The 13525-nt window shown below is 38.9% G+C and overlaps 1 protein-coding gene across 1 annotated transcript in view; it reads left to right on the plus strand.

Moving 5' to 3' along the window:
• clpb (ClpB family mitochondrial disaggregase) overlaps positions 1-12934 on the plus strand; it is a gene marked incomplete at its 5' end in the record, with an annotated part of 21394 nt that extends 8460 nt beyond the window's left edge. The window contains 11 exons of the mRNA XM_079481486.1: positions 259-356; positions 1669-1783; positions 7332-7409; positions 8531-8586; positions 8665-8709; positions 10518-10679; positions 10755-10911; positions 10998-11071; positions 11155-11274; positions 11594-11698; positions 11879-12934. Of these exons, the coding sequence (XP_079337612.1) occupies positions 259-356; positions 1669-1783; positions 7332-7409; positions 8531-8586; positions 8665-8709; positions 10518-10679; positions 10755-10911; positions 10998-11071; positions 11155-11274; positions 11594-11698; positions 11879-12091 (1223 nt within the window). The 3' untranslated portion in view covers positions 12092-12934. The remainder of the gene's footprint in view (positions 1-258; positions 357-1668; positions 1784-7331; positions 7410-8530; positions 8587-8664; positions 8710-10517; positions 10680-10754; positions 10912-10997; positions 11072-11154; positions 11275-11593; positions 11699-11878) is intronic.
• Positions 12935-13525: the final 591 nt, after the last annotated feature.

The raw sequence follows: 13525 nt of genomic DNA on the forward strand, positions 1-13525 counted from the left end.
AAACATCAGCTCTGACACACAACAGAGACGAAGTGACCATCAGGTGAAGACGTGTGTGTAATTGTTCACTCACAGTGTGAGATCATCAGCACACTGTTGTGTTTGAATAATGTGACCCTCACTCACACACGCTGATGTCCGGATGCTGCGGACCCCCTGAGTGAGCTTCATTCACACAGACCCCTGACGGAGGCAACCGTTTGACTACAGAACCCCGTGTTAACCTTTGACCTCTGGCCTCCCTCTCTCTGCTTGCAGGTGCCAACCCTTTACGGAAGAACACACTGGGACACACTCCACTGGCCTACGCTAAAGACGGAGAGATGCAAAACGTCTTGAAGGAGTGGGAGACAAAGGTAAAAACCATCTCTGAATGGATTTGGGGCGGAGCCTAATATCAATCCGGAGTCAAACAAGCAGTTTGTTGTGCAGTATAATAGGGAGCCGCAGAGATGGGTTAGCGCTACAGTTGTTCCCTCGACCAAAAACCCATGCGTTTTTTCCCACAGACATCTGGAACGGCGCAAAAATTTGCTATTAAAGTTTACCATGTTTTGTCTATCAAGATATTTTTTACAAATTAACACAACATTTGTTACTGTTGAAGCCAAAATACAATCGCAGAAGTAAAAAGCTAGCACGAGGCTATAAACAGACTAAACTTAACTCGATATCAACGTCACCACCACCAAGGCTGTGTCTCAATCAGGTCCCTTGTTCAGTAGTCAGGGAACTGACCAGGGAGTCGGCCATTTTAAGGGCTGTCTCGTTCGCAAAATCCTTCCAGTGCACTGAAACGTTCGTTCCCTGAAAATTGAAAATTGATGTGCTGCAAAAACCAGCGAGTATCAATGCTCCCTATGTTCCCTGCCAGTTGACGTTTAACCGAAATCGCACAAGCCAACTCGACGAACTTCATGAAATGTGACAGAACTTTTGAAAAGACAAAAGCTTATTTTATGTTGTTGCTCAACGGCAGACAACATGAATCCGCATCTACGTTTGAAGAGATTAGTGTCATTATTTGTGAGCTTTATATGCGCCAAAGGAAGTAGTCGCTTTCAGCAACTTGTTAGCAACCGCCGTTTTTAAGAGACAATAAGGCTTTAAAAAATCACAAGTGGGTTATAACCGGTGTGTTTTATGTCATAGAATAAAACATGAAAATATTTTTTGGAGGCTTTTCTTGACAAATCACTTCAGTGTTTTGCACACAAAAATACGTCATCTCTGAGACTCCCTATACACTAGATATGAACAAATCACAATATTGAGAAATAAATAAAGGACTATTTAAGAATTTTGTTTGTTAATCTGGATTAAGAATGTAATCCACACTAATCCAGTTTGAAGTGTGAATGAGCTGCAGATGAAAACACGATTATCCTGTATCACACACACACACTTATCGATCTAAATAAGGACTTTTTGTTTATTTTAGAGTACACCTGTCAGCAGACATTGGCTATCAGACAGACGAGAGAGATAATGATCACACGCATTGTGTAGTTCAGCGTGGAAGTGAGAGCAGGTGCATGACAGGAAGTCCCACCTTCCAGATCAAAGAACCAATCATATTACTGTCGAAGGCCTCACATGATCATGTCATGGTCACATTGTGTGCATGTGTCATGTTGTGTTGACTTTGATGATGTTGTGTGTGTTTAGTTTTTGGAGGTTCAGCAGAAGAGAGAAGCTGAGGAGAGACGCAGGTTTCCACTGGAGCGCAGGTTAAAAGAGCACATCATTGGACAAGAGGGAGCCATCAATACTGTCGCTTCAGGTAAACACACACAGAAACACACGTGTGCTGGTTTTGGTCATCTGTGGTTCTAGTTGTTTTTCATGGTCAGCATTAATGAATCATGTTTTAAAGCACATTGAGCATGAGGTGTCACAAACTCTCAATACATTTAGCTTTTATAATAGTTTGTGTTCAGAATGAAATCTAAGAGTATATAGACCAAGAGGTGAAACTCTGGTGCTTTTTGCTACCTAGGTGGCGGTTCGGTAGCACAGCTGCCATTTTGGGGTGAAAATGCCAGCTGGACAATAGAGAATGCGTTCAATGCAGTGTTTTATTTTCTTCTTTGATTAGTAAATTTAACTATTGTCGATCGGTCTTGCTGTGTTAAAAACTGTAATAGCATCACGCAAAAGCTCATGGTTCTTTCACTTTTGATTTCTCCATATATCAAACAAAACAAGTAACGGTACATGTCAAAACAATAATAGCAGCATAGTATGATCCTTCCAAGATGGCGGCCGGCGCCACTGCAACATGCAACATGCCTGGCGTGCCTCAGCTTCACAATCTCTATAGCACAGACTAGCGCATCATTCATCAGTCAATTTTATGACACCTAGAGTAAATGTTGTATTGTCTTTTATATGTTTTATGTTATCAGTTGTGGAATCCAACTATTTAGCCTACTTCGAGTATTTCCTTTGTATGAAACTTTATTTTTATTAGTTACTATTTCTCCACTAGGTCTGAAATATGAAATGTATGTTTTAATCCCCTGGAACACACTACAAACATTTTAAACGGTTACTACAAACATTTTAAACAGTTTATACAAACACTTTTGCATAAACACTTAATGCAAAATATGCTAAATAAACCACAGAGAGACTGCTGACATTAGATATTATTTACTAGGTGTTTATATAACAAGTCAAACTATTCATGTGCTGTGTTTTACCTTTTTTGTGTAAAGCTGCTTCGGAACAATGCACATTGTGAAAAGCGCTATATAAATAAAATTGAATTGAATTGCATTTATAGAACCATGCTGAAAAATTAATTTTACTGATGGGTTTAATGGTAATACTGTAAAATCCTTTTGGAATAATACCCAACACACTCCAAAAATGTATTTTGTAATGGGTTTTAATGGAAAAAGCTAATGGTTTATAATGGTATCCATGAATTTCTGTGATGGTTTCTATTTGCATTACTTCCGAATAAAAACAATAGAAATCCAATTCTAATGGTTTCCATAAAAATACCATTATGAACTTTTAGCCTTTTTACGATTCAAATGTGGGTATTTGAGAGATTAATTAGCTAATTTGTCCAACGGTGTGACGGCGAAAATTAGGGAAAAAACAATGAAGAAAAATATTAATAATAATATTAAATGAAAACAGTTTGTTTTCACAATTTTGTCACATGATTTTTTCATCAAGTAACCATTTATTGTTCGACATTCCCATTCTGATGCAAGTCCTTAATTTGTGGGTATTAATAACGTATTTATTATGCTAATACTCAGATAACTGGCATGAGATCTAGATAGCAGAGGTTTTGCTATCATGTATTGTCATCATTCAGGTTGGATTTCAGCTTAAATAGTTTTATTATTATTTTTAAAAGCAGCTGATATTGCCATCACGACAGCAAAAGGCTGTTGGACTGCCGTGTCGCTTATGGCAGAAACGCAGGGCTGATACTGGACATGAGAGCTGCAATGGACCGTTTATTGAGTTTCACCTCTTGGTATTCTCCTCCCTTTGATGATATAAGCGGTGTCCCAAATGAACTACTCTACACTATCCACTTAAACTATGTACTATGCACTCAACCATGTAGTGTATGAATTTCAGAAGGGTATGAGCGTCCCAAATGGATTACTAAACTGTTTTGTACTAGCCGGAAGTATATCTGTTTCCCAGACGAGCGCAAATGACGTCAATCGTACGGCACAATGCGTGTGAATAAAACTTGTTCATTTCATGTGTTTTTCACAGCATTACTTTAGTCATCATCAGATTGAAGCGTTATCACTCTTCATTAGAGTTTTACTCAAGCAGCGTCTGATAAGATCCTACGTAAGCAGTGACCGTTGAGTGCGTGAAGTGTCCACAGTTCCACACTTCAGGTTTTCTGTTAAAAAACTGCATCATCCGGGTACTTTAAGTGCACTTCTTATTTGAGGATTTTCAATGTGAACACACTACTCGCTCTATTTACACCATACTACAAATCGGCCTAGAATACTGCATGCGGCACGCGCATATTATTATTACTTTTATTATGACGTCAATACATAACATTTTGATAACTTGAATATGAATATCACTTAATTCTCAATTTACAAAAACAAACTTATTTAACAAAGACATGTTTTTTTTAATTCAAACAATCCTACTTATTAAATTACATGAAAGATCACCTCATATTTTTTTTTTTTTTATGTTTTTAAGTGATATAATTAAATATTCGATTTCACATAAGAATTCCTATTGTCTGTTCTACTTCCTCCTCATGACATCACTGTGACATCATTACTGGAGGTTCAGTGATCTCTATGATCTGATGCGGATGTTTCTCATGTTTTTATGTCTCAAAGGGTAAAGAATAAGCAGATTTGAGTGTGTTTTTCATGTAAACACTGTTTATCTCTATGTTGGTGTTTGTGTCTGCAGGCAGATAATTGATGACTGCAGATGAGTGTGTGTGTGTGTGTGTGTGTGTGTGTGTGTAGTGTGTGCTCAGTAGATGCTGCTTAACTGAATTACACTTCCTGTGTTGTTGTCTTTCCTGCGTCTGGTTGGTTCTCTCCAGTCCTCATTTAACAATATCGTTTATGGTTTTCTTCTAATACTTGTTTGATTTTTTCCCTGCGAGCGTGTGTGTGTGTGTGTGTGTGTGTGTGTGTGTGAATCAGACGCACGGGTGCTTGTCTCTCTCTCTTTTATACGAGTCCCAGGACAGAGAGACAGATATGAGTTAAACCACAATAACATACACCTTTAATAAATACAGAACACACACACGCGTGTGTTAATCGATCAGTGAGGTGATGTGTATGGGACTTATGTTTTGTGTGCCCCATCAGACCATTGTGTGACAATGATTGTGTCATATTTTAGACTTTGATAATTGTCTTAAACAACAGAAAGGATGAAGATGGAGAGATGTGTGTATTCACTGAACCTCCGTTGTGTGTTATGAATGTTTGATAGATCTGACTTCATCATGTGGATTTAAAAACACAGATCTTACAGTAAAATGATTTGTGATCTTCTTACAGTTATATATTGTGTAAGTGTGTTTGATTATCTGGATTATATCAAACATGCTCTGAAGGTTGTTTCCTGTCTTCACAAGATGAAGTTGCGTTTTAAATAGTGCTGTCAAATGATTAATGGCATCCAGAATAAAAGTTTTTGTTTACATAATATATGTCTATGGACTTTGCATATTCATTTTGTATTGTTAAATACAAACATACACATGAATACATATTTAGGAAATATTTTCATGTATTAATTTATATTTACTGATAATTGAAATGACATATAAATGTTGATATATTTTAAATACATGCATGTATGTGAATGTGTTAATAAATACAAAATTACACAGTACACAGATTTATATTATATAAAGACAAACTTTTATTCTGGATGAGATTAATTCATTCTGACGCACAATAAATATTTTTAGTTGTTTGAACCCACGAGAAATTTGACTCTTGTTGTAAAAATGTTCCTCTCATCAGATCTGGACCGGTCTATGATCCAGTGTAATGATGACTGGATTTGATGTGTTTGTGTTTTGTTTCTGATTGATGTCAGGGTCCGGTGTGAGTTTTACCTGTCAATCAACCCTGAGAAACGTGTGATGTCTGTCCATCAGCGGTCAGTGAGACACACACACAGAGAGAGAGAGAGAGAGAGAGAGAGTGAAGGCTGCAGCGAGCCGGATCTCAGCTCTGATTTGATAAATGGACAGTTACTGCTGTGGCAAATTGTCCCGAAAGCAATTGGATCCCATCAGCGCTGTGATAAAACCAGCGTTATTGATCTGTAAGAGCTAATATACTGAATACATCACACACACACTCAGAGAGAGAGAGAGAGAGACACACACACAGCTACTGATCACCTGCTTTAGTATTATTGGTGCATAATGTTATCCATCGTGTTGTGTGTGAATGTGATGTTCTTCATGTTTAGAGGTCTTAACCTGTTCACTAATAGACCGCTTCATCGGACGCACACAAAGTTTTAGTTAAATTAACAATTAGTTGAATGTGTCCTGTAGTTCGGTCGCATTTAAACACACTGTACGGTACACTGACATCTAGAGGTTGATCTTGGTATCGCAGTCTAACTTCAAAATATTGGAGAGACAAGTTTAGCCAAGTTACGCTTCTTCTGGGTTTCTTTTGATTGATATCAGAAATAATCTACAGGCGCTTTATTGTTTGTGAATGTGTAACAGAGGTTCAGGTGGGGTCACAGATGTGCACATGCGCAGTAAAGTTTTTTTATTGTTGTTGGTTGAGAATGAATCACAGATGTTTGAGAAGATGAGCAGAATGTGATCTGACTTCACTTTCAAGTCAAATCTCATTAAAAAAGCTGAGATGTTTGGTTATTCAATTCATATTTCAGGTCATTTTCATTCATCAAGTTCATTGAGTATCAGGTCAAAGCGATGACGAGAATAAGACAATTGGAATAGTTCAAATATTGACATCACACACACACAGGAAGTTGTGGATTGATCTTGGTCTGTGCTGTCAGGGTCTGAAAGTTATTGGTGGTGATTATCTTCAGTAATGTCATTACAGCTTTTGCCCTGAGACAGACAAAGAGCAACACACTCCACAGACGTCACTGCGCACATGTGTGTGTGTGTTTCTTTTGGAAGAACTATAGGAAGGACCTATAAGGATCTCTATCACTTCCTAATATTAGCACACATTGACTAACCCTAACTTTGTCTGACACCGTTCATGTGTTTGTGTGTTGTGATGCTAAATGTTGAAACAGGTCAGTGTGAGGGACAGAAGATGAACACAGTGGACGTCCGGTGACATGACCTCACTAATACAACCGAAACAAACTTGTGTGTGTGTGTGTGTGTGTGTGTGAGAGAGAGAGACCGCACTGCAGTTGAATCTGATTGGCTGATATTAAACAGGGATTAGAAATGAGTTATGACCGTGTGTTCACCCTCAAGGTTGAGTGTGAGTGAGTGTGTGTGTGTGTGTGAGTGTGAGTGTGTGTGTGTGTGTGTGTGTGCGTGCGTGCGTGCATGTGTGTGTGCGCGCCGGTTGTCATGGTGACGGTGTGTTATCCTGCGAGTGTTCTCTGCTGGATCTATTCTAACCTGATTTAGTTTCTCCAGCAGCGCAGCAGTGTAATGAAATTACTGTCCGTCTAATGGTGCTCTGAGTCTCTCTCTCTCTCTCTCTCTCTCTCTCTCCGTCTGTCTCGATGACCCTCCTGCATCCTGTCTGTCTGTCCAGTGCTGCTTATCTGTCTGTCTGTCTGTCTCTAGAGTTAATAACCGTCTGTCTTTTCTCTCTCAGCTATCAGGAGAAAGGAGAACGGCTGGTATGATGAAGAACATCCTCTCGTCTTTCTCTTTCTGGGCTCGTCTGGAATCGGTAACTCACAGACACGTTTCTTTAATGGATGACATCATTTTCACGTATTAGGGTTAGAAAAACTCTAAAAACATAAAGCAGCTCTTCTTTCAGCCTGCAGCGTTGAGTCACGTGTGTGTGTGTGTGTGTGTGTGTGTGTGTGTGTATGCGTGCGCGTGCGTGTTTGATGTATGAAGAGACGTCTCTCGCCCGAGGCACTCGTCATCACGCCATCAATATCCAACAAGTCTCAACACTTAGCATATATGTGTTTATTAAAATTCATAAGAGCCATATTTACTCTGAGAGACTGCATTAACCCTCAGAGATAAATGAACCACAGCGGCTAAAGAAACACACTACAATAACTCTCCTCCACAGACAAATCATCCAAACATCATCGTTTCTTCTTCATGTGTTGTGTTGGGTTGAATAATAAATCAAAAACATCGTTTTCTTTTAGAATTCGGCAGAAATGTTGTCACATTATCAGGAAACATCAGGAATATGTCAGTCTGTGACATTTTTTTATTTAAAAAAGGGAAATAAACAAGTGGTGTGGATGTGGCAAAAAGTGCACAAAAAATTGAGAGACGACAATTTTGTGGAATTTCTATGAATTAAAATGCACAATCCTGAAGCAATATTACCCAATGAATGGAGAAGTGATGCCTCTTTATAGGACATCAAATAGTGACTTTATTTTATTGTCCCTTTATGAGGAATATGAGGCGTTATGGATGTGACAATCCTGACTGTGAAAGATCATGCACTAAAAATAAAACAAATACTTTAAGAGAGATCTCACGTGGGCATTTTTAAACCACCAATGTTGAGATCTTAGTAAACACAGATTTGGTGAGTAAATGATGAAATGAAGTGTCCCGTTCATTTCTGCAGTTGTATAGTTTGACACCCTGAAATGTCAAATTTGTCAAAGATCAAAGATGTTTTGTTATTCTGCAGTCCAATTCATATCAATCAAACTGAAGTTGGTTGTTTTTTTTATTTATGCCATAATAACAATAAATACTGCTGACTAACATAAGAATAACATGATTTGAGTTCATGATTACATTTGTAAAGCCGTGATGATGACATGCGTTGAAGTGAACTGAAAGAGTTGATGTGATGTCGCGCAGGTAAAACTGAACTGGCCAAACAGATCGCTAGATACATGCATAAAGATATTAAGAAGGTGAGTGAAAAACAAACACACAAACTCTCTCATGACCAGACGAATGATAAACAACACAAACATCTCACTTTCATCCAGGGCTTCATCAGAATGGACATGTCAGAATTTCAAGAGAAACACGAGGTGAGACACACACACACACACACACGTTCATGTTTCCCTGTGTATTGAACACTTTCTGTTTCTTTCATTTTTGTAATTGTTTTCTGAAATCTCATCATCATGAAGTAAAAACTGAGTCCGACTCGAATCTGAAGAACATGTTTAATATCTGCATGTGTAGCATGCTACATCATAGCAGTTTATATATGAATTAAGTGTATTCATGACATTATTTTTAAAAGCATTTCAACTTGACTGGACTATAGGTGTCCTCTCTGTGAGATACTGAGTTTGTCTCAGTTTTTCCTCTTTCTTCATATAATAATAGACAGACTCCATGATGATGAGATCAGGGGCCGTGTAAACAGCATCTTAGAGTAAACATTTAGTCAAAATTCAAAGAATGAATGAACTTAAGAATAAGTGTGATTTATAAAGGTTTCTAAGTGTAAAGACTGGGTCTATATGCCTATATGATTTAGCACTCGGTTTGAAATATAAAAGTGCACATTACTTAGTTTTTATCCTCATATACGTTGAAGTCACTCGATGCTAAATTACCCACAAAATCGTACAGCTCAGCTTATAAATAACTGTTGTTAACCAGGGGAATGTCCTTGCCCAATAACTACATTTATATTTGATAGTTCCCACTTCAACCTGGAAGTAATATTAAAAGTATTTAATACCATTATAACATTACATTTACATTTTATCCAAAGCCACTTGTATTATGCTGGGTTCACATGCGCTCCACGCTCTCTATTACCCGATGCAAAGCTAAACTATTTCCATGTTGCATCCGCCTGCCGGGCTTCTTTAGAAAAGTCTAGTACTCTTTAAAAATAAAAGTCTGGGTGATTCTCATGAGATCTTGGTTTTAAGATGTCAAACATGACTTTCTTATAAACACTTATAGCAACAAATTCCATTTAAAACAAGATATGACACGTTTAAAGGCATTCACTTCAAAACTTCCACTGACACTTTAACACAATTTTCTTCTCTTACTAAAAATGGTCATTAGCGAAACTTTTTCAAACTGTCAATCTCATAGCATGTTTTGCTAAAAACAAGTGAAGCTGTGATGCCTTGGCAAGTTTTAACATTAAATGTGCGGTCCTCTCATGCTTGACATGGTCAACTTTGGACGTATGACGTACAGAAACACTACGTTCAGGAAGTTCAGCTGTGTTTGTCTGTTCACTGCATTTGGCTGATGAATGTTATATAAACGCTGAAACTGACAGATGGAGGAACGGTCCCAGCGCTAAAAGATTCTGGACATGAACCGCACGCGGTGACTGAAACTGATATCTGTATTTTTGGCGATGTGTGCACATGTGCTCGCATGTTTTCAGAAATAACCGTACAGCTGTATCTGTCTTATAAATGTGATCAAACTAAAGACTCTGTGGATATTTGAAGGGTGTGATACTATTCTGTAAATTCTTAAGATTAACATGAGATATATGGTCATTTCAACCCATATGAAGATAAATACAGACAGGCAACTGCAATTTCATTGTTCAAACAGAGATGTAAAAGTTAAAACTGCAGTTTTAAAAATGTATTTAGCATTACGCGCAAAAGTTTTTACAGACATGTCTCCATTTTGGCTCTGTTTGACATACTTTAACTTGAGTGCTGAATCACAGAAGAACACGTGTTCACGCCATATGAGCCCTTTAACACTTAGGAACCTTTCTAAATCACACTGTTTCTTAGGTCTAGGAATTAGAGTAAAATGAGGTCATTCGTAGAATTTTGACAGTACATTTTTACTCTCTCAGATGTCATGTTGTGTAATGTTCCTCTGGTTCTCTCAGGTGGCGAAGTTCATTGGTTCTCCTCCGGGTTATGTGGGTCATGAAGATGGGGGGCATTTGACCAAGCAGCTCCGACAGTGTCCTAACGCTGTGGTTCTGTTTGATGAGGTGGATAAAGCTCATCCTGATGTCCTGACCGTCATGTTACAGCTCTTTGACGAGGTGAAGCTTCTTCTCTCTCCTAACTTCATCCTGTTACCCAGAATTCCTCACACTCTTTCTGTATGTGTGAGTCAGGGGCGTTTGACTGACGGTAAGGGGAAAACCATCGAGTGTAAAGATGCCATTTTCATCATGACATCCAATGTGGCGAGCGATGAAATCGCCCAGCATGCACTGCAGCTACGACGAGAAGCACAGGAGCAGAGCCGCAGACGTCTGGCTGATAATCTGGGTGAGGAAACGTCCGCTCGCACACGACACCAAATCAAACTTTGACGTTAAGAGCGAGCTTGAACGATGTGGTGTTCGTTCCTGCAGATGATGTTCAGAAGAGTGAGAACGTCACCATCTCCAGCACATTTAAAGAGGAGATGATTCGACCCATTCTCAAGGTACATCTCGCACCTCTCACTTCTGAGGTCAGCTGCCATTGGCTGATGGCGTGTGGTGAATGAATGTGATTGGTGCGTTTCAGGCTCACTTCAGGCGTGACGAGTTTCTGGGGCGGATTAACGAGATCGTTTATTTCCTGCCGTTCTGTCACTCTGAACTGATCCAGCTGGTCACCAAAGAACTCAACTACTGGGCCAAGAAGGTGAAACAACACACAAAACCTGACACACACACACACAGCAGGATCAATAAGAGAGCGCTCGTCTGATGACTATAATCATGTTAGTGAAGTTAACATGTGGTCTAATCATAAATGTTTAAATATGTATAAAACATCATAACTGTCAGTCACACACACACACACACACAACCTTGTGTCATTCGCAACCTTGTGTGTGTGTGTTCTACAGTCTTATCAAATTTGCAGTAATATCCCGGGTTGCACAATTAGCATTTTTGATGTCTGTATGATTTTAGTCAGTTTTCATGTTGTTTTGTGTTTTTGTTTTGTCGTCCTCCAGGCCAAGCAGAGACACAACATCACCCTGCTGTGGGACGGACCTGTCCTGGAGGTGCTGGCGGGGGGGTATAACCTGCATTATGGTGCACGTTCAATCAGACACGAGGTGATGTCATCAGTTCTCTTACTGGACACCAGCAGCTTGTGTCTAACTGAAAATGTTCTAACAAAAGTGTTTTGTATTTTCTCTGTGTGTGTGTATTTTTTTGTGTTTGCGTGCGTGTGTATGTGCGTGCGTGCGCATGTATATGTTATGTGTGTGCATTTGTGTGTTGTGTGTGTGCAGGTGGAGCGTCGGGTGGTGAATCAGTTAGCAGCGGCGTATGAACAGGAGCTGTTGCCGAGGGGCTGTACGCTGCGGCTCACTGTCGACGCCGGACCGCAGGAGCAAGATGAAGCTCTGACTCTCCGTCTCGAGGTGCTGGAGGAAGACAGCACATCCCGAAAACTGGACATCCGCCCGCCTCTGAACACAGAGGACATGAGTTATGCCCACTAGTGAGAGACTTCAGCACACATCCTTCTGTTACACGTCTCTCTCTCTCAGTCAAGGTTGTGTAGTGTATAATAAAGACACATGTACAGATCTTTAGAGAGAAGTATTAGATGGCACTACAGTATATAAGAGAAATCTGTGCTCACACTTCAGCAGGTCATCTGTGATTATTTGATACTTTATTTCCGATGCTTTATTATGTCAATGTTAAAGTCAATAAAAATAGATCAATAGAATGATGTACAAATAGAAGTGTAGTGTGTGTCGCCGGTCTTAATGTGACGATTCATTCGTGCTTCATATTCCAAAGAAAAAATGTTTGTGTTTCATGTCGAGCAGCAACAACAAAAGTCAATGTGAAACGGCTGTTAACACCAAAGCATTCAATTCACTTCATATATATTTCTCAGTTTACACCGTGGAAAAGCGGCTCATGCTCCTGCTGTATGTGATTTAATTCATTAAGTTAAAATCAAATCTTATTACAGCAAATCAAAGCATTTGAATAAAACGTGATGAATCCGTCTTGAGCACGTCTGAAATCTCTCTGTTCGATGTTATAAAGCAGCTTTGGCTCCTTCCAGTTGGAAATCTTATTTGTCATTTGTAGTCAAATGCTCAGTACTAAACTCTTCTCACTGTTTGCAACAAAAATACAGACAGTAAAATAATAGACAAATAATAGATAAATTCAAATTTAAAATGAGAAAAACTGAATGACTTGATGTATATATTTACACAAATGTACATGATGTGGTCTGATGTGTCATACGCTTGTTTGGATTGAATTAAAATTCTCTTCTTTCATCTCTGTACACAAAGATTCAATAAAACCTGAAATAGTTGAATTGTGTGTGTTGTTTGGAATTTGTGTTCGTAATGAGGAATGTGTGTGTGTGTGTGTGTGTGTGTGTGTGTGTGTGTGTGTGTGTGTGTGTGTGTGGATGCATGCAGGAGATTCCTCTTGTTCTCTTTCTCCTGTTTTACACATGTAGAGATTCACTCACTTCCTGTGGGGACAAAATTAGCATCGCAAAACACCCATAAGTCCGCCTGGACCTCCCACAACACACACACAGAGGAAAGTGTGTTTCAGGACATTTGACACATATTGTGTGTCTCTTTGAAACAAATGTAAATGACAGGCATTTTTTCCGTACCTTTTCTTATTTCTAATTATTTCCTGCGCTTTTCTTTGTCCTTAACAGATGATTGATATTATTTTTCCATCATTCTGAGAATCCAGATGTGGTGATTTTTGTTTGTGTGGTTTCTAACTGAGTTCTGAATTCGGAGGAATGAATTATTTAGTTTGTTTATTTATGTCAAACGTGTAAACATTTCTTTCTTCTTCAGACACAACAGAAGATATTTTGAAGAATGTTGATCATGAAACGACACTGAACTCCATTGACTTCCACAAAACCACTGAGACGT

The sequence above is a fragment of the Barbatula barbatula genome (assembly GCF_947034865.1).
Source record: "Barbatula barbatula genome assembly, chromosome: 19".
NCBI classification, from domain to species: domain Eukaryota; kingdom Metazoa; phylum Chordata; class Actinopteri; order Cypriniformes; family Nemacheilidae; genus Barbatula; species Barbatula barbatula.